Here is a 23,344-nt window from a genome sequence, read left to right as displayed (position 1 = left end):
TTTTGGTTCTTTACCTTCAAAGATCACAGTCAAACATTTCTTACCAAAATAACATTTATCACATAGATTTTAATAATATTATGCAAGCTGGAGAAAGATGTTTTTTGTCTTTTCACAAGCAAGGACAAAGAAAAAATTCTGAGTCTCCATGGGGAATCGAACCTCAGACCTATGAATTCTGCCGCACTATGATGCTCCACCACACAGCCACAAAGACTCTATGGTGAGCAAGGCTCATTACGAAGTTCATGTACAACATGGGTCATGTAAGCTATATAATTTGCATGTAATAAAATGCAATCATAAAAAATTTGTGTGAGTTTGATTTTGTACAAAGCACATCCTTTTTCCAATCTTCAAAAAAGAAGAGCTAATAAAAATGCTATATAAAGAGTTTGAGTTAAGGAACAGTTTAACCTCCTCAACTTATCATCAGCCCCTCTCCCACTCCAAGAGTTGGTGTTATGGTGAAAACATAAATGGATACCTATCTAAATAAAAAAACCATTCCTATTCTGAGATTAAATACCATAAACACGTGCAGTGTTTTTTCTAACTGTTTCAAGGACCTCTTCTAATGCAACACCCTTTATTTCTGCAATTCTCTGAGCAGTAAATATTGCCATTCCAGGGTTGCTGAACTTGTTATGCTTATCAGCCACTTGCGATGGAACAAAATATGGTGCATCGGTTTCCAGTAGAAGCTTTTCTAAAGGCACATCAAATGCAAGTTCATGAATATTTGTAGCTTTAGCAAAAGTAACCACTGCTGTCATTCCTATGAAAAGGTTTGGAAATTCTCGAAAAAATCTGGTTGCAAATGCACTTGATCCAGTATAACAGTGCAAGTGGATTCTCCAGTCTTGTGGTAGACAGGACTTAAGAATTTCAAGCGTGTCTGTTTCCGCATCACGACAATGAACAACCAATGGTTTTTCTAGTGTTACAGCCCAGTTGGCTTGTCTAGTAAACACTTCTTTTTGAACTTCAGGGGGAGATGTACAATGTGAAGAGTAATCAAGCCCGACCTCACCTAGGGCAATGGCTTTGGGATGATCCAAACACTGAATTATTTTAGCTTCCAACTCATCGTTGTAATATTTGGCATTGTGAGGGTGACAGCCAAATGTTCCCCAAACACTCTCTTCCGAAAGTACATCATACCAAGTGCCAAACGACGAAAAAGCTGCAGGATCACAAAATGTTGTAATGCAACCCTCAAAATTTGGTGGGAACGGATACCTTGCCTGGAACTCTTTCAAACTTCCAGTGTGTCTGAGTCTTTCATAAACATACTCTAAATGACAATGAGTATCAATAAACATTGACTTGCTGACTGGAAATTGCACCTCCATTTTCCGGCTTCTTGTAGAATTTTTTGAGTGCCTCGTAGACGCTGTGTCAGCTGTGTTCCCGTCTGCCGAGTTGGTACAATCCTTCTGAAAATGACCATGCCTTCCACAAGCAAAACATTTCACATTCTGTAAATTATGGTTTGCCTTTTCTGGACAATCTCTCTTTAAGTGACCCGTTTTGCCACACTTGAAACACTTTCTGCCATCCATCGCCAACTGAAGGGGAAAATTTAAAGTAAACTTTTCTCAAAAGTTAGTCCTAGTTCCGGTCCAACTGAAAGTCTTAGATAACTGGAACTGCTCCAGTATTTCGTGTCCAACTTAAATGGAGTGGTTACCAAGGATTCATTTTCATTCCATCATGGCGACTACTCTGGAAACGTATGTAAATCGTATCCTTTTATACTTGAATCACTTGCATTAGGAATCGAAATTATCAAATGCAACTATTTCTCGCTGATTGATAATGCACATATCTCTTTCAGGTAGCACACGTTTCAATCAGATTGGTCTGGTGTGCTTTCAATTGTCTATGTTAAAGTGCGCGTGTTCCACAACAAACAATATGCTCTCGGTAACTTTCAGAATCTTTGCAGCGTTAATAAATCTTCAACCACGAAAAATCTTAATGCGTCAGAAGAAATAGTAAGCTGTGGTTTATCATTTTCGGTTTTTTGAGACTCTATAATCGTGACAAAACGTTAAACGTTCTCTAGTACATGTTAGTCCTTACTAGGACTGGGAACATATGTCACTACCAGGTTGTTCATCTGCAGAAAAGCACCATGTACATTCTTATGTGCGAGTCTACATCTGTGTCGAGGTACACATTCTTAACACTAGAATATAGATACTGTAGCAGTAATCACACAGGATGGAAGAATGATTGTGGTAAGATTTTGTAGATTTTTGTGCCGTGAATTTCATTATGTAGTTTATTGCAAATCTAAAACCAGTCATAACTTTTTAATAAGCCTATCAGGGGGTGCAGAAAGGCGAACTCCAAGGCATGTGAGATGTCAATACCTCTCCCCCTCTCATCTCTTGTTTTTCTTTTTGTTGATTACTAATTTATACCCTAAATTACTCTTTTGCCTATTTTTCATGCAGGAAGCAATTTTTTTTGAGAGCAAGGAACCTTCTTCACAAAATTTGTTTCTTGACTTATTTTAGGGAACCCTTAAAGGGTTTGATCAAACAGTGAATTTAATTTTGGATGAGAGCCATGAGAGAGTGTTCTCTTCAGGAAGTGGAGTGGAACAGGTCATGTTGGGTCTTTACATCATCAGAGGAGATAATATGTAAGCTGGTTTACACATTGCAGGTTACTTTTAAAATCAGGGTTTCTTGAGACTTTATCCCATGCTCACCTGTCGAGTTTTAATCTAGTACGGTGGAAAGGTCTGTTGTAAACAGTAACTGAATTTTAATAACCTGAATCATCTGAATCATCAGAGTTTTACTTATCAACACTAGTTTGCATGTTCCTCAGCCCCTCAAGCTATTTTTATTTCTTGTAGTGACATTAGAGGTATGACTTTCTGCAACATCAAAATCGCTTTCTCCATGCTTTTTTGGTGTGAATGATGTCAGTGGACTAAATAGTCTTGACATTTGTTTATTTTCAGTGCTGTCATAGGAGAAATAGATGAGGAAGCAGATGCTAACTTAGATTTGAGTAGTATTCGTGCTGATCCACTTAATGCTGTAGTTTACTAAGATGTATTTGCTCCCAACATCATTCTAACTTGAGGTACTGGCTGCAGAGGGAAGAAGAAAAATCAAAATTGACTCAATACATCAGTGAACTATTTAAATTTACTAAACTATTATGGTGTGTTCAGTGTGCCATAGGGCCATACTAAACCCATTTCCTGGACAAGATATGATTGTGGCTTTGGCTGTAAAATAATGAATCATTTTATGACAGTTATCGGTTGTGTTGGTAACAGTTTCAGTGTTTATACCAGCAACCTGGTCAAGAAAGCTCTAAGAGGCAGATCATTTGAATTTTGATGGGAAGTAATGTTTAATCTAGTACTGGCTTTAATAATAACTTCCAGGGAAACTAAACATATTTCTTCCACCAAATCACACAAAACCTCCTGAGAAGTTGAATGGACTGCTTTTAGCTTTATTTTTAACAAATTTTTGCATGTTCCCATTCCACAAGTTTAAGCCAGCCAACCAGCTAACAAATTGTTAAAGCAAAGTTTATACGTATCTTTTCTTTTTTCTCCAAATGCAAACACATTTCATGTAAATGGTAGATTTCATCATTGCTTTTACTAGAAGTTCAACTTGAGCTTGTGTAAACAGGTCCTAGATGCAATTTCCTCTGTAATCCCTGATCAGGAGTTCTCATTGTCAAGATAGACCTCACCCCTTTGCTTCTGTTACGTTTTACGATACTGGAAATTTTTCAAAGAGCTACTTCATCGTCCCTTTAAAATATGAATTAAAAAGTCGTCAGTGCTAAGTATGTACGTAGTTGTAATAAAATTTTAAAATGTTCGGAAAACCATTCAAAAAGTTCTTGCCTCTTACAGCATGTTTTCTTACGAACCCAGCTCAAGCAACTGCTCTGCTATCCCTACTGCTTACAACGTTCTTCTATGGCCATTAGAAGACTCATGGTGTTCCCCATTTGACTCAAACAAGTCTGAGTCGCTAAACAAATTATGTGTGTAGGGTCTTGATTCTTAAAAAACGTAGATAATTTTACCATTTAGTGAAAGGATGCCCTTTTCAGGCGGAAAAAACAAAACAATAGCGAAATGATCGAATTTTTCCTAAACGTGTTCCTGGTACCGCAACAATTTTCCTTCCACTGCCCGCATTCATCCCGATGGGATAGAAAAAGTTTTTAGTCCTTACCTTTACCAGATGTGGGGAAGAAATACTCGATTTCTTGGTATGCACATTCATCATCAAAGTATCTTTTGCAGTTTGGATGTTATGCCAAGAATGTGTCCAAAGGTTAATTTAAAGAAAGTTTGATGTTCATTTAAGAGGTGGAAAGAAAGTGACATTTGTGGTCTCTTTAGCAGGTTAAATGAATTAGAAAAATGTGTGGACCTATGCCCTAGTTGGTTAAAAAACATCATGATTCTGATTAAGAAAGAACTTGTAAGCCTAATCTTCGGCGCAGATGGCTGAACAACACCTTCCGCATGGGTGTAACAAGTTTAATGCGATAATTTAGTTTTATTATTAATAGTAACAAGGAAAATACTTGACTGAAAATATATGAAAATCATACATGTGAACTGCAGTCGAAGAAACGAATATTGAGGCGATCCTCGCAGTTATGATCACTACTTAAGTGATAGTGAAAATAAGGCTTGTTCCATATCCGTTTCTTTAATCGCAGTTCACATATATGATTTCATATATTTACAGTCATTTATTCACCACTTCACGGGTTTATCTAAAATCAACATAATAACCAGCCCCTAGTTGGCTTGTTAGCTCAGTTGGTTGAGCGCTGCACCGTTATTGCAAAGGTCATGGGTTCAAATCCCGTACGAGCCTCAATTTTTTTCAGGCCTTATTTTCATTCTAATCAAGTGGTGTTCATAACTGCGAGGTTGGCTTCCATATAAGGAAAAGACAGTTCTGGCTTCCGACGTCTGAGAAGTCGTCTTCCAGCTGTTTCACTCGATTCATCTCCTCATGTTGTTAGTAAACCATACCGGAAAGCTCCAACATAGTATGTCACCATGATGTGGGTACCTTTCACCCCCAGGTGACGTCGAACAGCCTGACCTAAATGCAACCACCGCACATTTTCAGGGTGAATTTACAAACTAACATTGAATTTTAAGGCTGATGATTTTCTCAACGGCCTCTTGTTATTGACGAAAACTGTGCGGCAATAAGTTGAAAAAATTTTCACACTGGTTTCCACACCTAACCTATCGACCTTGTCTCCAGGGTGCTGGCTTCTCCAATTATCCATTTAGGGCTGGGAAGACGTAAATTTAAGTTCATTCTCGCGTTACTTTTCACAACTCTATCCGATTTAGACCCACAATGATAAAATGCTATACCTATTTTAGCTCAAAATGGCTCAAAACCATTTTTCTGCATGGGGTGAGTCGTGCCCTTAAAGCTTGTGAAGGGGCCTTACTGCCTTACTGTTCCCCCTCCCCCTACCCCAGGACATATAGCTCAAGAGATTCTTACTCGCAGGATTAAAAATGAAGTTACGACGCGCCATAAAATGATACCCGACGGTCAATCTTTTTTCGTTTTAACACCAGCATCCAGTCTAGGTACCCGGGTAAGATAGGCCGCTGTTGCAGAGCCTCAGTTCTTCCACTTCGTTTGTCCTTCTGTCCGCTTTGGTTAGAAATTATAAATCAATAATACGTGCCAAAATTATATTCAATGTTTTTCAAATAATTTCTTAGTTTCTCCTCAAACATAGTGAAAAGCTAATGTTTACGAAACTAGTTTTGAACAGTAGCAAGATTTATACGCAAATCATATGAGCAAAAGAGTAAAACTACAAACTATTGAAAAGGCGCTCTTCATTTCTTAGAGAAAGGAAAACCGTATCGACAATTTGAACATTGGCTAATTACTTGTGTGCTATCAGATCAGCTCGGTTTGTTGCAACAGTTATCTAATTATCAGATCAATGAATATCTTTGCGTCATCGCATGCTGAGATTACTGAGCACCATAATTGTCCTCTGTCATAAAAAAAAAATAAGAACCACCTTCGAGATAATGTGCTGAATAGCCAATCTACTCTGCTATCAATTTCAGCTTTTTGCTATGATGTAACCAGGCACAAATTTTATAATCGAACTTATTCTCAAGGCACATAGGGCTGTTCAAGTAATTAAGCTCTTTCTGACCCAATCCAGTCTGCAGAGAGCCAACGAAAACTGTTTGAGAAATATTAAGGCCTGTGGCAATTGCTTGACTGTATAACGTAGATTACGACATACAGCTGGCTCGCTTGATATGTGGACACTGTGAATCCGCTACCAGAAAACATGCCTTCCACAAGACAGAAAAGGCTGCCTTCCAGTTCGTCGAAGTTGGAATTTGTTGAAAACAAGAAAGAAAAGTTTTTTGTTTTCCAACTGCCGTTTAGTGCGGTTCAGATAGATAGATAGATAGATAGATAGTCTGAGTACTACAAATATCATCCTTATATGATTGCATCCAAACCTGGCGTAACTTCGTCCGAGGTTCGAAAGTTCTATTGTCCTTACGATTTCCGTCCAGAGGCCATGAAAAACACACTGATGCTCGTACTACTCTCTACAATGAGCTACAAACTGGCATTTTAGCGGACGTGAACGAAAGCAAACTCAACCGGCGAGAAAAGAAGGCCATGTACGTCGCCAAACACATTTTAAAGGTTTCTTTCGGATGGAGCCCATATGAAATAAATGACTACTCTGGAGATTGGCTGCTGGGACCGAACATGTTCTGTTGGCAACCTGTGTACAATTTATTAAGGCGTCTTAAGTTTCTTTACCTCATTTTAAACCCCAAAGTTTCACCGACATACAACTGTTGACCGGTATTTTAGAATAACATAACAAATCAATTCGTCAATGGCCGAATTTATACTAGAGACGAGTTATCCGTCAGAGACGAATCATCCGTCTCAGACGGATAACTCGTCTAAATATAAATTCGGTACTAAGACGAATTATGGAGCAAAATTCGTCTCAGGCTGATCCGTCTGTCAGCACGTCTTCAAGACGTGCTAACAGACGGATAGCTCGTCTTAGACGGATCATCCGTCTCTAAATTTTTATTTAGACGGAAAACGAAGACGGTTTTTGACGAAGTTTCCATATGAGAGAGACTGGTTTCTACAGTTTTGCAAGGTTTCCTGGGATGCCTATTTCAAGATGGCGTCCGGTAAAGTAATCGTGCCCTAGAGAGCAATCACAAAAAAGAAGGAGAAAGCAAACAAGAAGTTGACTTGGACAGATCAAGACACGGACGTCTTCGCAGAAGTTATATATGATCCACAATACAGAGGAAGTGATTACACCGTTGGTGTAATCACTTCCTCTTGTCTTCCTATCTTGAGCAAGATTAGCGAGAGAAAAGGGTAACATGAAGTTCATTAAGCTATTTTCCGGCTCAAACATGCGCTTGACAGAGGATATTCTTCTCTGATCTACCGCCATATCCAATGCTGTTCTTCTCGATTTCATCAACAAGGCTACGAGAGCCGCCATATTTAAGCTCTCGCTAGGCTTCCACTCGGCTCAACACCGAGACACCCGTCGTGAAACTCGCGAACGATTTATATCTAGACAGATTATTCGTCAAAATTCGTCTTCGGATTTATACTTGGACGGATTATCCGTATGACGGATGATCCGTCTCTAGTATAAATCGGGCCAATATAGCGATAACATAAAAGGCGCTCCAAAAGTTAGTATGGTACGGACTATGCATGCACTGTGAGAGTACGTGAATTTAAGAAGAACTTCCTCTCGATAGCGATCTCAAACGAAACAGGTAAACTATTATTATAATCCTGCATTATTATCATCAAAATGAAAATGGTAAGCGTATGTTCATTTTACCGCGTCGGTCATTGGACACTTCAAGTTTAGTGAAGTGGTTTCAAAAGGTTAGGCGCCCACTGTAAGGATCATAGGATTTAGGTGTTGACAGTATATTGATTTATTGAAAAAAATCAATATTTCAAAGTCGGGACAGAAAATGATTTTTTGATGATAAGATTGAGGAGCCAAAGCGACGACAGACCATTCTAACTGCCCAGCTGACTTCAAAGACTATAACCCACTCTTGATATTCCATTACAAATTTCCTGTGCAGTAGAAACTGTACTTCAACTAACTTGCATTTCCACTGATCATATCGCTCTTCAAATTTCGGAAAAAAAGAAAAAAGAAAACATTGCTTGATGATGAATGACAAATGAGTGACTTTTAGAGCCGAAATAATTGCTTAATTTGGATTTTTCTGGCTTATAATGACCTCGATAGCTTTGAGAGGCAAACAAAAAAGGAAAAAAAAAACAACGAATGACAGACCTACTCTTCCAGTTACTGTAACAAAATTACTGCCTATCTCTGCTTAAAAAAAGATTTAAAGACATAAATGATCATCTATGTCGTACTTTGACACGGAAAAAAAAGCTCAAAAACAAGTTCACAAGTTCTTGACAGAAGTAAACCTCGTGTAAAGATTTTCTGATTTATTCAATCATGTATTCTTTTTTTGATATCTATTTTGCGGCGTGTCTGTTTGCAGATAATGTGATTATCTGATAATATTTCTTGTTAAAAAAGATAAAAAAAAACTGAACTAACGAGAATTTAAAGTAAATAACTTATTTAGATATAAAGAGAGATACTCTCGTTCTCCCTACCTAAGCTACCAGAGATTAAAAAAAGGAAAAAAACCTAACTCGACAAAGTGTGATAATACACAGAAAATGATAACAACAACAGAAACAATGTGCTTGCGTATTTGCTAGGTGCACTAAAGACTCAAGTCGCAAAGATGATCCTTGGGGAAGAGTTTCTCGAGAAACTGGTCCCAGAAGCAAGGCAAAAATGGACAAAGTTGAATGGACAGACAGTGGCAGAATATCTGCAGCAATCTATCATAGAGAATCTTGGGAGACCTCTCTATAAGCTGATAAGGTAACAAGCCTGCAGCATGACTTTGAATGAGAAGTGTATATATGGATTTGAAATGTGTATACCATTATGGCTCTACGAGGTGTATGTTTGAATGAAATTGCTTTGGTTTTACTTTGTGTCGCTACGTTATTGGTCCAGAAAACTCGTGTCATTCTCTCAACCATCGGATACAAAACTAAATTTGAAGCAATCACGACTTGGTCACCCGCATTTACCCGCGCAAGTGGCAATTTGGTTGGCTTTGTGTTCTTGGCTCTTCAAAATATTTCCTTTCTTCTGATTGGCCATTCATTTGCAAAAGCCCTTTCAGTTTCGGGATTTGGAGACTATTTCAATTTGTTGCTTTTCAGATATTTAGAGACAGAATACATTCGTCATTGTATTCCGAGCAACGTTTCAAGTGGATTACCCAGTCTCCCTCTCCCATATATGTACGTGGATGGGATGGCGAAGAGTGACCAGCCAACCAGTCAGGAGTTATCCTCAGGGGACAGGCTAAGTGGCACACAGACTTATTTGAAACATATATCAGTTTTCACAACGCTTGATGTATCGCCAGAAAAACTGAAGCATATCTCACAGGAAAAGTTGGACGAACTTTTGTCGCAGGTAAGTGTCATATGAATTATCTTTAACCCAAGATATCAGAGGAGGGAGGGTACAGTAATGACGTATGAGCGTTAATTGAATTATATTAACGGACGACCAAGGGTGTTCTGTAACCAAGTTGTGTCCGGTTGTCTTTCATGTAGCAAGATCAAGCTGTGTAGCATCGAGTGTCCATATTAACATGGAATAGTGACTGACATACGGACAGAATTGGAAATGCGTTGTTCTTATTAAGAGTGTAACCTTAAAGTGCTTTAGAGCTTTTCGGCGCATCTATACAATGACACGTTTTATCAAGGTGGAAGTTGACATACTTAACAAACAATTCTTTCATATTCCAAGCTGGTTAAAAGACTGAGGACTAACTTTGATCTTAGAGTCAATATCTTTATCTTCCAAGCTATATCACTTGCAAAATTGTACACACTTAATCAGTATGATGACATGAAAGCTGTTAATGAGGTTAGGCAAATCTTAGAATCACGGGCCATGTTTTTAAACCCACATCCGTTTTTTGAAAATGAGTCTGACGAGGCTGCATTTTCCACTGTATTGATGAAGAGGCATCACGGTTGTTTTGCCCCAACAGACGGAAGGCTATGCAAACATGGATTGAAGCTACAACAAAGGTAGACACTTTCTCTCTGACTCGTTATTTACTCTTCTCAAATAAGATTTTTAGTGAGAAGCACGCGATTACCAACATCAGCCGACTTTGTTTTCACTTGACAAGAAATGAAACAGATCAGGCCCAAGCTGTCGCCGCTTTTTTGCGGCAGTGGACCAATGAAAACCATTCCTGACTGAACAATTAAGGTAGTTCCCTGGTACCACTCTGAGGCAGTTTTTCACCAGTATGTCGAATTCAACAGTGTTAGACTGCCAGACTCCTTTTCTGCATATGCTGCCTTTCTTTAGAGAAAATTTTGGACCGATGTACACCGAGTGGACCACAACTGCACACGAACAACTACCAGGGCATCACCTTGAGGTTGAGAAAGAGCGCTCAGAGGTCGTAAATAATTCGTCCCTGACAAATGTACCGAGACAACTGATGTGTTGGAGCTTTCGTTACAATTTACAGAAGCATGTGTTGTTTTTTTGTGGACAACATATAAATTCACGTTATGATCACATAGGTACGCGGTTATCTTGAATACTTTAGAGGCAAACGAAGAGACGTGGTTACTTGGTTAGGCGCGCCAAACTACTTCCCAGGATTCACCGAAGGCTGGGCTACGTGGATCGAGAATCCCGTGATGACCAATGACACAGATATTTATCATAACATAACCACAGACAAGAAAGTTCTGCTACAAAAGTATGGCATGCTCAAATACCAGGTAATAGATTAGAGAGGTATAACTGACCACGTAAGTTTGATGTAATGTCAAACACGAGGAAGAGTGTTTCATCGATATCCAAACACCGAGAAGTGGTTGAAAAAACGAGGCGCAGCCGAGTTTTTTTTAACCAACTTCAAGGTGTTTGGATATTGGATGAAACACCCTATCGAACGTTTGACATAGCTTCTCAAACCATTCATAATTCTTGGAGAAAATTAAAGCAAAAGTTCACCAAATTTTATGATAATTAAGATCACATATCCAAACCTCCTTCTCGGTTGTACTTTCCTTTGTTTCCTCAGCATGAATTGTAAATGATTTTAAGGAGTTATCTCTCCAGTAGCAAAGATAACGATGAAAACGAGTTTTCAAACGGGTTTATCTGACCACACCCTTTTTTCTTTTCATCACCTTTATCAACGAAAGGGAAACTTCATCCGCCGTTTAGGAAGACTCTCTCGAAGCAGTGAATAACGCTATCCACTGGATGAATCTCTATTCAGCGGATAGCTTAATACGTTTTGTGTACACTTATACGCTGGATAGTGTTGTCTGCCCTTTGAACAAACGGGCCCAGATGAGGAGAGGCAATTTCATACTTGTGTCTATGATGAAACCACAGAACCCTTACTTAGCTCTTATATTTTCTGGCATTGTTCATTTTGACTAGATCCAGGCTGCACTGCGCACCTTCCTGGACATAAACATCAACTACTATAATATGTCCCGGATGAACGCTGAACTCCTGTATAATAAGTACGCTTGGGGAAGTCGCACCACGGCCTCCAAGGATATCACGCGGTTTCAAAGCTCCCCAGGAGCCGTGACGAGTTACATGATTGGACAAATCACTTTCGTAAATGCGAGAATACTCATGCAGAAATCACTCAGTGCCAGGTTTCCTCTACCTGACTTTCATTACCACATCCTCCGGCAGGGTGAGATTCCACTTGAATATTTAATTAAGAACATACGTGATTTGTCCGGGTGATTAGTCTTTATTCATGATATACGTTCAATATTGTGAAATTCATTGTTTAATAATGTGACTAAACATTTTAAAGTTAATCTTTGGTGACATTACCATTTTTATGAAATATTTTTGACGCTTTCAGTTCCAGGCAACAATCTCTATGATTTTCTACTAACTAAATGACTTTTCCATAGACTATGAATGATGTAATAATAAATGAGATATTTAGCATTTTTGAGTGTAATAGAGTTTACCATTTGGACACCACTGTTACTTTGTAAGAAAAGAAACTATTTTAAGCTTGGTTTGGTTACCATGCAGGATGTGCTTGGCCACTCATTGAAACTGGACGACATCTTAACCTAATTTTATTCTCCTCAGAGGACAGACGCAAAGTAAATATCCACCAAAATAAACCTATTAATGAGTTCAATATGCCTTGAGGTTTCTTCTAATCATTAAAAAGAATTGATTCACACTCGCGATGATAAAAATTCCTCTTATTTGGCTAACTGAGTCATTTACTCTTTCATTAAACGTAACAGTTGTATGAAAAACTATACTGTAGCTACAGCAACATCTCTCGATAAAAATATAATGGTGAATTTATCAACGACATAGCATTCGTTTGATGTAATTAGACTCTCCGCAGTGTATCGGCTCATCTAGAGTGTTAATATTAATTCAGCAAAAGCATATATGCTCTAAAGCTCTGTCGGCTTGCTTAGATTCCATTACTTGTCTTTCTTAAAAATCATATCTATTGAAAATAGAAATGGTGCTAGAGTGGCCGACATACTTTAGCGAGAATGTAGAGATCAAAATCCCTTAAACATCATCCTTTTAATGTCGATCTATAAACTTGATCCTGACCGGTTTCTCTGGAACTGCTGACATCTTCTGATACATTTCCAGTGGCTCATGGTGATACTCTAACCGGAAGCGTTGAATAACCTACAGTTTGTGTGGCGAGGAATACTATCAGAGCACAACATGGCTTAGCCAATACGAAAAGAGTACATTGCCTCTACTATTGTATTGTTCTTTAGTTTTTTGTACAGAACCCCATTAATCATCTTGCTACACGTCCAAAAATTGCACACGAGTTACCCCCCTGCATAAGCTGAAGTAAAATCGATTATATTTTGCGTAATTCAACGAAAAGTTCATTCAAGAGAGATTTCATAACAAACCGCAAAAGAAAAATAAAGACTCTATACGTTTTTCCCGTTCAACATCATGCTAATACTTTTTCAAAACGTTGAAAGACTTTTCTGTTCATTCCGGAGTAAAGATTCCGTACACTTTCTGCCCACCTTCCGAGTGGGTTACGACAGACTTCTGGAACAAGTTACAGGAAAAATTCGCAGTTATGGGAAGGAATCAATCTCATCTCCTTTCTTTGGATCTTGTTGTCACACAAATACTAGCCTACCTTTGCAACCAGAAGATATGTTTCCAGCTCTGCCACTCTGCTGCCTGTAAAAAAACCGAAAAAAACCTCATGAAGACTTAAGTATATATATATTTTTTAACCCGACAATCTATTCGAGACAATTTACTTTCATGGTACGTTTTCCTCCCAGTTAAGCAGTTTAACAATTCCATGATTTGTCACTAATATGACCAGGTAAATATTGTATGTTTCCAAACTCGCCCCAATCTTTCCTCTCCCCTCGTAAACCTCATGACTATAGTGACCTGACTTTAAGTCATAAAGGGGGTCACAGTATCCGCACGTGGAAACGTCTTCAATGCATACCCTTGGTTATTGCTTGGATGTAAACGACAAAACTAATCGACTGATGGCGAAAAAAAACAAATATTGGAGCAAAATGACACATTTCTAGAAATAAAAAAGTCATTTGACAACCGTTGCGAATTTAGAAAAACAAACCCATGTTGGGAGAGTACTAGTCCCCAAAAGTTTACTTTGAAGAGGGAACATCTTTACGCCCATTATCAGTAAGAACAACTCACCAATACACATGCGCGGACCAAAGCCAAATGGAAGGAATGCAAAGGGATCAATATTTTTCTTGTTTTCTCTCAACCAGCGTTCAGGTTTATATTCTAATGCATTCTTGAAGTATTTTTCGGAGGCTGCTGTGGCAAAGAATTCCATCTGAATCATGGTCTATGAAATCATGACGAACAAGAGTAGACAAGGGAATTAAGAAACAGACTGGTCTCTCTTTACGTCATCAATACTTCACAGAGACAGAGGAGGATCCTTCGCATTAGTGACGGAAATTATTGAAAATACCACTAAAATATTCTGAAATGAAGCTACATGGACTTGTTTGGAAGACATCGTACCCCTAAGGACTCGGGTAAAGTCAGGTTTCAGGACAGAACTCGCCTTATTTGACACCAAGAAAACTCTTTAAGAGCCTTAGAATGAGGAAGTAAGGAGGTAAGATGAAACCAAAAAAGGAAAACATGATTAAGGATGCAGAATATAAACAACGATTGCAAGTATAGACATTTTCAAATGAGTGGCCAAAAGTATCCGGGAATGCCTTGGTTTTGCTTTACATCAAGAAAACTAGCGCCGCAATCTTAACCAATCAGGTGCAAAACTAAAACGCCAAATCGCGGCTTTGTCACTTGCGTTTTCATGCACTTCAAACAGCTTGCCAGTTTTCTATTTGAGTTCTCGTTGCTAATGATGATGTTCACCTTTTTTCTGACTAACAATTATAATAAAGTTGGTTTAATTTTTCAGCCATTTAGTTGTAAATTGCGAAAAATAACGAAGATGAAGGCAGGTTCCTCGGGTCTGAGGATCAGTAGGAAGGTGATCCCTGATGACAAGCCAATACTTGACCTGCATACTCTGCCACACCTTTGGTATGGGATTCCGTGGACAAGGGGGCTTAGGCCTAGCTCATTCGCTGAGCGACCTGACTTGGAACGAAGTGACCGCACTTTAACCGTTTGATTTGGATGTACTGTAACGGAGACCAGGGCTCAAAGTTAACTTTTTAGTCCACTAGCAAAGTTTTGTAAGTAAATTTTTTTTCCCACTAGGAAACTGGTGAGACCACTAGCAAATTCTTTCCCTTTGAAATGTCGATGACCATATCTGATATAAAGATTAGAATTAATATTTCGCACCGGCTATTAATGAGTTGAAAAGTTTAATAAAAGGGCATTATATATTTGGTCTCCTTTGTCGTTGTCCTAACAGCCACCACCTATCTACTTCATGTTTCGGAGACATGGATGATTCCAGCAAACAAACGTTTGCGGGTGAATATTTTTCTCACTCGCAGATTTGCAAAATCACTCGCATTTTGCGAGTTTCGAACCCTGGAGACAAGAAAATGTTGATGACAAAATATACGAAAAGTGACAAAACCTGCATTGTTTAAACGAAAAAACATTAGTAGCACTTAATTCGTCCAGCTCAAGGATAGACGCAGACGGTAGTAAGTTAGGAGCAAACCTGTGCAGGAACCAAATATCCACTCAAAACTACATCTTTATCCAATACTCTTCTATTAGACGGGAAGATTGGTGTCAGCCTATCAAAGAAATGGCAGAGTTAAACGATATAATTGCAGATTGTACATTTAAGATTGTATATATACAAAATAAAGTATTTTTCACACCACACTCTCTGATAAAATCCACCTTAAAACATGAACTTGCCTTGCAGATTCTTTAACACAAGCCTTGAGATAAGACAATTTTGCTAGGCTTCCAGCCGTAACATCACCATCTTTCCCCAGAATGCCAAATATTTCCTGGTAAAGGATTTGTTGAATTTCTTGATTTCTTGCAAGGTGGTACAATGCCCACAGAGTGGTGTAACTTGTCTTAAAAGGGAAAAATAAGTCAGGGTGAGATAGAAGACCAAAAGAGCCCGAAAGATGTATCCAAATTTTGACAGGGGTGCTCCATTTCACTTACAACTAGGAGAGCACCCTTCATTTTTACCTGATCATTTTTCCTTTATCACTTCCCTAATAAATATTCAAACCCCTGCCAACAGAACAGACGAGGTTTAGGTACGGAGTTTCAGCATCTTTTTGCCGGGATTTAACAAATGATGGCCATCCATCTCTGTTTTCTACACCTCCATGCCTGCCCTCTTTGCCAAAGATTGAATATCTCGTCCAAAATGGGCATCATTTTTCTGTTAATTCATCTATTTTTAGTTCAAGCACTTTGCATGTAATTATAAAAGTGTGCTTGTTTCAAGCAGCTAATTCATGGGAATTACACTCGCTCGATGCGCGTGTAAGTGTGCAGTTCACTTTAACGGCTCGGTTGTCGAGTTGAAGATTTCTTGCATTGCTTACTTGATTTCCAGCTCACAGTCACAGAGTTCAAAATAAAAGTCTGGTCACAGTTAATAGATTAATTGCTAACTCGTTATAACAGAAGCATATCGGTTTTATGCTTCTGTTTGTAAAGATAGCTTAAGCTATCTTTACAAACAGAAGCATGGTTGTGATGATCATTTTCTGTTGAGTTTAGTGATTACCCTGGCATAGCTCAGCAGACCAAACTCTCTCCTCACCTGTCAAAAAACATCTTTCCTGATTCATGTTTGGGTTTTGTCACTGGCCATAATGTAACTATTTACAGTGGTTGGATTCAGTTTGTCAAAACATGCGGAATGATAAACCAACTTACTGTGTCAACACCTGCTGCAAACAGAGTAAAAGTGTTGGCATAAATTTCTTCCGGGGTCAAGTCCTCACGTGTTAGCAGGTAAGTTAACAATGAAACAGCTATGGAAAAATAAATAACAAACAGTTTTTAGTTCATTACTCTGTGCACTAACTCTGTACCTTATTTGTTGGTCCTAAAACCAGAGAACTGATACACTTTTGTTGACCTAACTGAATACAATTTAAGTCAAAGTAATTTTTTTGGGGAAGGGAACACTTGGAAAGACCCTTCTTTATCCCATGTTGACCTAGACATGTAATGTTGCTCTTGTGACTTGTAGAAATGGGTTGGGAAGGGATCTCCATTGTGGTGTGCTAAGAGCATTTTAAAACACCACAGCATTTAGTGGAATCTGATGATTTAATCCATAGAAGTCAGGGAGACAGTGTGGTTAGGGAACTAGGCTTGCAATCTGTTGGTTCCAGCTTCAAGCCCTCTGCCCTACTACCAGTAACCACCAATTTAATCTCCTGATTTTTCTCTCCGTTTTCATTTCATTGCAAATATAATGAAACAGGTATCATTCCTTAGGCAGAATCTTGCCCATCCAGATTTTACCTTCAGATTCTTGAGAATCATCTGATCCTTTATGAGCCATTTCTTCAAGATCTTTCATTTTCCTATCAATATATCCACGCGCAATTTCAAGTGCAGTGTCCGATGCACGCTCAAGCTTGACAAAGTTTGGGGTTTTCATGTATTGAAATAAATTTTTCTCCACAATTCCAAAAACAAAGGCATGGAGGCTTTGAAAAATAACATGTATTGATCCAATGAACCTCAAGGCTTCCTCACTTGGTGGATCATTGTATAACCCAACTCTAGCATCAAAAGCCAATGTGCCCACACCTTAATTAAAACATATAAACCATAAAATGATGAAATTAGACAAAAAAAAAAAAAGACAAAAAGTTGAGAAAAATACAACCAACCTTGAATAGAAGACACTTATTTCTTAGGGAGTGAAATAAACTTGAGTTGCCCCCCTCCCTGTTTCAGAGAAAAATGCCTATATTCTCTTATGTGGGAGAGACTTGGCAGGCTGTATGAGATGCCAAGAGATAAGCTCTGTATGTTGAGAAACTTTCAGATAATCCAGGAAAGTGAGCATGCATGAAACCACCATCATAACTAGGTCAAAAGTATTGATTTTTCCTTAATTTTATGGTATTAACTTTTACTTCATTTGAAGTACTGCATTTATTCACCTATAAGCCAAGCCCAGCAAATTTGCCAAGACCCCAAACTTGAGAGACCTTGCAATGGGCTTAAGCTTGTTTAAAAAAAAATCCAGAAAACTCTTGCATATGAGCCAAGAAAGATAGCAACCTTTTGAAAGCCTCCCTCACAGGAAACATGTAGTGTTTGTTGACCAAATAAACCCATTCTAATTGATTCTAATTGAAGAGATGCCAACCTCTAGAAATATGAAATCTATAAATTACGTTCAATTTTGGGTCTTGCACATCCTTCCCTTAATTCTTTTCTGGACCTCTTTGTCTCAGTTTCTAATCCCACAAACTATAGTTAAAGAGAATCCAAAACATGAAAAAGAGCCTCCAACTGAAACAAAAACTTCCTTTAGAAATCAGTAACCCTTGAAAATTGTCTCTTAAGAGTCTACAGGACGGTTAACTTTTTTACGGTAATTTTGATCATTTGTATATGTTACTAGGTTACTGTAATAACAATATAAACAGTATCTATATATAAACCCCAAGAAACACCCCTAATTTTAGCTTTATGTGCCTTTAACTAAAAGGGGAGTGAGTGACCACTCTTTTTTATCACTGCATTGCAATAAGTATGTCAACATTCATGATTCTGCCAACCTTTCAAGACATCTGTTAATAAGTAAAATAGCCACCCTAATTTATCATCATTATTATTTAAGACATGCAAACTTACTCTCTGTTGCCCATTTACTCAGTTCACCCTCCAAGTCAGGAATTTCTTCCCCCAATCCGCTAGTCTCTTTAAGTTTTGCAAAGTGTTCCAGTGTGTCTTTTGTAACTGCGTTAAAGTTGTCAATGTTTTCCTCCAACACTTTTGGACGCATCAGTTTTGGGGCTACTGCTTGTCTAACTCTTTGCCATTCCTTACCATTTCTGTGTGGTATTAATATTCAATTAAAGCACATCCTTGAGGGAACATAGACATTTGCTCTGTACAAGGGAGACTCCAAGTTAACTCAGGATAGTTGACAAATTAAAGGTAAGGTTCCTTTGAGTACAATGATTGAGAAATCAGGGGAATAAGTATGCAAATGATCAATATGTTTAAAGATTTTTCTCTGTTTCACATGATCTTAGTCAACTTTGGATTGTATACCCATGTTTACTATGGACTACTAGTGGCTCACATGAAATTGAAATTATAAATTGTAAATCTAAATTCAAATATAACACACTAGGTGAACAAGTTATATTCACTAGTCCATGTTGTGAACAGGCTCCATTGATGCAGGTTGTGTCTAACACATGTGTACCTCAAATAATTCCATGTTTTAAAACCACTCCATAATATGTGGTCTGCAGTACATTTTATATCAGCCATGTCGAAGAGCCACTGGGAAACACAGTGCCCAGTAATACATGTTTGTTTCTATTATGTGTTCCCTACACACTCACTCTAGCGATAGTGTTTCCCTTCAAAGATGGCTGCCAATCAACTGCCTTATTCCAATGAAGCAGTAAAATGTTTCAAGTTATATCAAACTGGAGCATTGCTTTATCTCAGAGGCTTCCAGGAAAAGTCTTTTTTTTCAAAAATCTACCACAGATCTAGAACTATATTTCTATGCTTAGCAGAAAGAAGAAATAAAATTAATTTTACTCTGCTTGTCAAGCTCTTGTGATGGGAACACTTTTTACTTACCCATGGGGCTTCAGTGATATGTGTAACCCCTAATTTCACACATACAATGTACTCCCAATTATAAATTATAGCCTCAGTTCAAATTTGACCACTACTACTAAATTAAATGCTAAGAATGGTTTAATGTAATGTGTATCTCCTCACTCTTCTGAAGAGCAGAGTGGTTAAATTGTGTTTCCATCAAATCCATTTTGTTTCTTGCAAAAATCTCAGTTACACATTGCAAATATTAGCGAGGCCAATTTGTGGGCTGAACTATCATCAAACAAGTTAGAAATTATTCTGAGTAGTTTAAATTGAAAATTTACAGTTGTGCAAGGCAAGGGTACTAAGGCTTCTCACTAAGGGTTCCCTCAAAATCTGGGAAGCTTGATATTTTTGAGTTTGGTTTATTTCAGCACAAAGCTTGTTTTACTCAAAACATTTTGCTCTTCTTTATTTTCCACATTCAGTGCATCCTAGGTTTGGGAACAACTTATAAGAAGGGCCTTGAGATCTAAGAGCCTGTTTACATAGAGATCAGGTAACCTGCATAGCTGGGTTAGCCTGTTGTCCCTATGAGTTGTTATTAATATATGATTTCTTTTTATCTTGATCACATTAACACGATAAGTTGGGTAACCAGCCTTGGCAGGCTACCTAGTCTACCATGGTTACAATTTGCTATGAAAGCATTTTAAGGTGGGACAACCCAACTGGTACTGGGTTACATTCATGCACTGGAAACTTCACCTTGGAATTCTGGGGTTTTAAGATTGTATGTAAATATGGGCTATTTTTCGAACATGGCTAGGTGGCTTACCTAACCTACCTACCTGCTCCACCTTCAAAAAAAAGCAAACTCTTCGCTCCAACACAACCCAAATTGTCTGCCACTTTTTCTGTTTATTTGGAGCTTCTGTGTTTTGTGTTTGTTTCTACTCCCCACCAGGGAAACAGTTATTACTGGGAATAAGTACTTGAGGAAACACTTAGCACTGTGACAAAGTGAAATATTTTGAAACTTTCTAACGGCCAAGTGACCTACAGTTAGATAGACATGTAAGCTACGTGCTTGATCCTCCATCGCTATTGGTCTGTATTCGAGAGCTAAATCGTTTCCTTTTCCAGTCCTCCTTTTCGCTGACGACTCAAACCCAAAGGGTTTTTTCTTATCACAATTGCGGTTACTAAGCATTAGTCCAGTTTCGACTAATGACCACGTTAATTAGTAATATGGTATTTGATTGAAAAATAAGTTAAAATGTAAACACAAAGAAATTTCAAACGCAGTAAACAGAAATATCAAAAGATTTGCAGAACAAACGCTAGCCCAACTGAAATTTTCTGAAGGTTGACACATAATTAATGCCGACAAAATTATCCGAGGAAATAATGCACTCACTTCCAAATATCAACTGCATCAGTGGGACAAGCAAGTTTAAAGTTAGTTTACTCAAGGCTTATACACTTGCGTCAAAGTCTAGGGAATAATCGTACCTGGCCTGATAATCTGAAGATCAAAAACTTTCACGAATACTAGTCAAGGTACTCACAGATTTTCGATCCCAAGAAACATTCCCTTTCTTCTCCGAACTTCTATGAGCGCATCAACTGGTGGCCTGTAAGGATATTTTCCCTCTGCACGAAACACGGTTTGAATGTCGACTGGATCCATGACATGGACAACAGGACTTCTATCAGAGACAGACTGCTTAAATATTGGGCCATACTGGTTGAATAGCTTGTCGGTCAATTTATAAGTTTTGGTAAATCCTTCAGAAACGCGATAAAACTCTATCGCTGGTACATATTTCCCTTGAGGTCCAGGGATTTCATTGAACGGCAGAGGTTCGACTTCGGTTTCTGATGGAGAAATCTTTTCTGCTGCTTCAGCTCTCTGGAAGTGAACTTTCGCGAAAGATGAAATTGGATAAAAGCTTCGCAAACGGACACAAGGTGCTCGTACAAAAGCAAATGCCATAGCGATCATCTCTGCGCCCCGTAACATTAATGACACTCCAAATAAGTAAAGTAACAAGCAGTATGATGTCACTTAGCGGCTCTTAATTCAGATCCGGGGAGGTGCGATCAGTCAGCCTTATCACGGGTAAGTACTAAAACAAGGAACGACCTAAAACCACCTAAAACCACCTACAACCATCTACAACCACTTGCAAACTATCTAAAACCATCTAAAACAAGGCATAAATGTCTAAAATAAGGCGAAACGACATGTCACGTACACGAAATACGAGAATCAAACGAAACCTCTACCTCCCCCTGAAATCTTACTTTCCCTGGTCCCATGTATAATCAACCATCTCACGAAATGAATGCGATAGCATGCTAATTATTTTATATTCCCTCCGCAAAAGACTTAAAGAACTTTATAAAATGAACTAACATGTTATAAAAAATAATACATTGGGAATCATACATAGGCGCGCGTATATATGGAAGTTTTCGTAATCATGATTTAAAGCATTTCCCATCTTAAGAGTCAGCGCCAACGCACTCTACCATTGTTATTCGAGGATTGTCGATTCATTTATTTGCATTCATTAATGAGGACGGATTCTCTTCCCAGAAAAGGGCTATCGTGTTTATATGATAAACAAAATAATACATGGTTGCTTGTAGATATGGAATTTCGCTTCTCGTGTTCAACTCGACATCTCACTCGTTCACTGCGCTCACTCGTGAGCTATCGAGTTAAACACTCGAAGATTAATTCCATATCTACGCGCGCCCATGTATTATTCCCTATTTATTATTTTTTGTAACTTGTTAGTTCATTTTGTAAAGTACTTTAAGTCTTTTGCTGAGGGAATATAAAATAATTAGCATGCTATCGCATTTCATTTCGTGAGATGGTTGATTATACATGGGACCAGGGAGAGTAAGATTTCAGGGGGAGGTAAAGGTTTCCTTCGATTCTCGTATTTCGTGTACGTGACATGTTGTCGTTTCGCCTTATTTTAGACATTTATGCCTTGTTTTATATGGTTTTAGATAGTTTGCAAGTGGTTGTAGATGTTTTTGAGGTGGTTGTATGTGGTTGTTGAAATTTTTGAGGTGGTTGAAGGTGGTTGTAGGTGGTTTTAGGTGGTTTTAGGTTGTTCCTTGTTTTAGTACTTACCCCTTATCACGCCATTCGATTTTGATGAAAGTAAATTATCCTCTCTTAAAATAGGCTCGAAAACCATGGATAACCAGTCACACTGTGTAGTAGCCTGGTTTAGTAAAGGTAGCATTTGGGCACATACGAGGTTCATCTTCTCTGCCTCCCGTGGCGATGACTCCTAAATCAGCTAAATGAATCAGCGAAAGTAAGAGATCCACGATAGCTAATGGCCCGAAAACGAAGACCCTTTCATTTTCTTTATCACACGGGCATGCCCAAAGCGCAAAGGGCAAGGGCCGAATATAGGTCAAGACTTTGTTCTTTTTTTAAATTTTTTTCATTCGGAGTTCAGTCACAAATCACCTTCTGGGCACTAAATTCTGAGTAGACCTCGGCGTCGATATCGGCATTATCCCCCCCCACTCCTACTAAATTTAAATCGTCATGCCTTTGTCCCTTTTTCACATTTTCTGGAGGGTGGGACGGAGGGGAAATTTTTGCTTGAGTGCATGGAAAAGTCAAATCACAATGACTATGTAATTTAGCGAAAGTTGAATTGCAAGCCGATGCGGTCAGCGGTCTCGTCCTCAAGCGTACGTGATCTGTGGGGTGACCGCAGGGGCCTTTTTCATTTCTTTTGACTTACGTTGTATTTCGTGCTGGCGTTTCTGAGTCTGTTGCTTAAGGACCTTAAGCGAATCTTTGCGGATTCTGGCTTCCAGCCCTTCTGTG

General features: G+C 38.5%; 3 protein-coding genes, 1 non-coding gene and 1 pseudogene across 4 annotated transcripts; 3 read left to right on the top strand and 2 right to left on the bottom strand.

Moving 5' to 3' along the window:
- Nucleotides 1–251: 251 nt before the first annotated feature.
- LOC131787840 (putative deoxyribonuclease TATDN2) lies at nucleotides 252–1,634 on the bottom strand. Its single transcript, XM_059104905.2, has one exon. It carries the CDS (start codon nucleotides 1,563–1,565, stop codon nucleotides 522–524), a length of 1,044 nt encoding a protein of 347 aa, XP_058960888.2. The 5' UTR covers nucleotides 1,566–1,634; the 3' UTR covers nucleotides 252–521.
- A 67-nt stretch (nucleotides 1,635–1,701) lies between these two features.
- On the top strand, nucleotides 1,702–3,868 carry LOC131787856 (U6 snRNA-associated Sm-like protein LSm8). Its single transcript, XM_059104929.2, has 4 exons — nucleotides 1,702–1,747; nucleotides 2,206–2,246; nucleotides 2,529–2,656; nucleotides 2,984–3,868. The coding sequence occupies exons 1-4, from the start codon at nucleotides 1,717–1,719 to the stop codon at nucleotides 3,072–3,074; spliced, it is 291 nt and encodes a 96-aa protein (XP_058960912.1). The 5' UTR covers nucleotides 1,702–1,716; the 3' UTR covers nucleotides 3,075–3,868.
- Nucleotides 3,869–4,816: 948 nt separating this feature from the next.
- Trnan-guu (transfer RNA asparagine (anticodon GUU)) lies at nucleotides 4,817–4,889 on the top strand. The gene has a single exon. It is a non-coding gene; the product is annotated as a tRNA-Asn (tRNA).
- Nucleotides 4,890–6,363: 1,474 nt separating this feature from the next.
- LOC131787888 (uncharacterized) lies at nucleotides 6,364–11,961 on the top strand (annotated as a pseudogene).
- Nucleotides 11,962–11,989: 28 nt separating this feature from the next.
- LOC131787861 (cytochrome P450 27C1) lies at nucleotides 11,990–21,608 on the bottom strand. Its single transcript, XM_059104934.2, has 9 exons — nucleotides 21,042–21,608; nucleotides 18,538–18,737; nucleotides 17,188–17,478; nucleotides 16,591–16,688; nucleotides 15,601–15,767; nucleotides 15,395–15,473; nucleotides 13,924–14,080; nucleotides 13,379–13,422; nucleotides 11,990–12,897 (listed from the first exon to the last, which is right to left on the bottom strand). Exons 1-9 carry the CDS (start codon nucleotides 21,494–21,496, stop codon nucleotides 12,787–12,789), a joined length of 1,602 nt encoding a protein of 533 aa, XP_058960917.2. The 5' UTR covers nucleotides 21,497–21,608; the 3' UTR covers nucleotides 11,990–12,786.
- Nucleotides 21,609–23,344: the final 1,736 nt, after the last annotated feature.

Source organism: Pocillopora verrucosa, chromosome 11 (genome assembly GCF_036669915.1).
Source record: "Pocillopora verrucosa isolate sample1 chromosome 11, ASM3666991v2, whole genome shotgun sequence".
Classification (NCBI taxonomy): Eukaryota; Metazoa; Cnidaria; class Anthozoa; order Scleractinia; family Pocilloporidae; genus Pocillopora; species Pocillopora verrucosa.
The sequence above is the reverse complement of the archived record's forward strand: the minus strand, read 5'-3'. Positions and strand labels throughout refer to the sequence as shown.

Excerpts from the sequence above, each read along its gene's own strand:
- LOC131787861 (XM_059104934.2), bottom strand. The coding sequence starts at position 21,496 with ATGTTACGGGGCGCAGAGATGATCGCTATGGCATTTGCTTTTGTACGA. Across the intron at positions 16,689-17,187 it reads TGATTCTCAAGAATCTGAAG|CTGTTTCATTGTTAACTTAC; the intron begins GTAAAATCTGGA and ends ATTTTTCCATAG. Across the intron at positions 14,081-15,394 it reads GATATTTGGTTCCTGCACAG|ACCATGATTCAGATGGAATT; the intron begins GTTTGCTCCTAA and ends ATGATTTCATAG.
- LOC131787840 (XM_059104905.2), bottom strand. The coding sequence starts at position 1,565 with ATGGATGGCAGAAAGTGTTTCAAGTGTGGCAAAACGGGTCACTTAAAG.
- LOC131787856 (XM_059104929.2), top strand. The coding sequence starts at position 1,717 with ATGGCGACTACTCTGGAAACGTATGTAAATC. Across the intron at positions 2,247-2,528 it reads AGGATGGAAGAATGATTGTG|GGAACCCTTAAAGGGTTTGA; the intron begins GTAAGATTTTGT and ends GACTTATTTTAG. Across the intron at positions 2,657-2,983 it reads ATCATCAGAGGAGATAATAT|TGCTGTCATAGGAGAAATAG; the intron begins GTAAGCTGGTTT and ends GTTTATTTTCAG.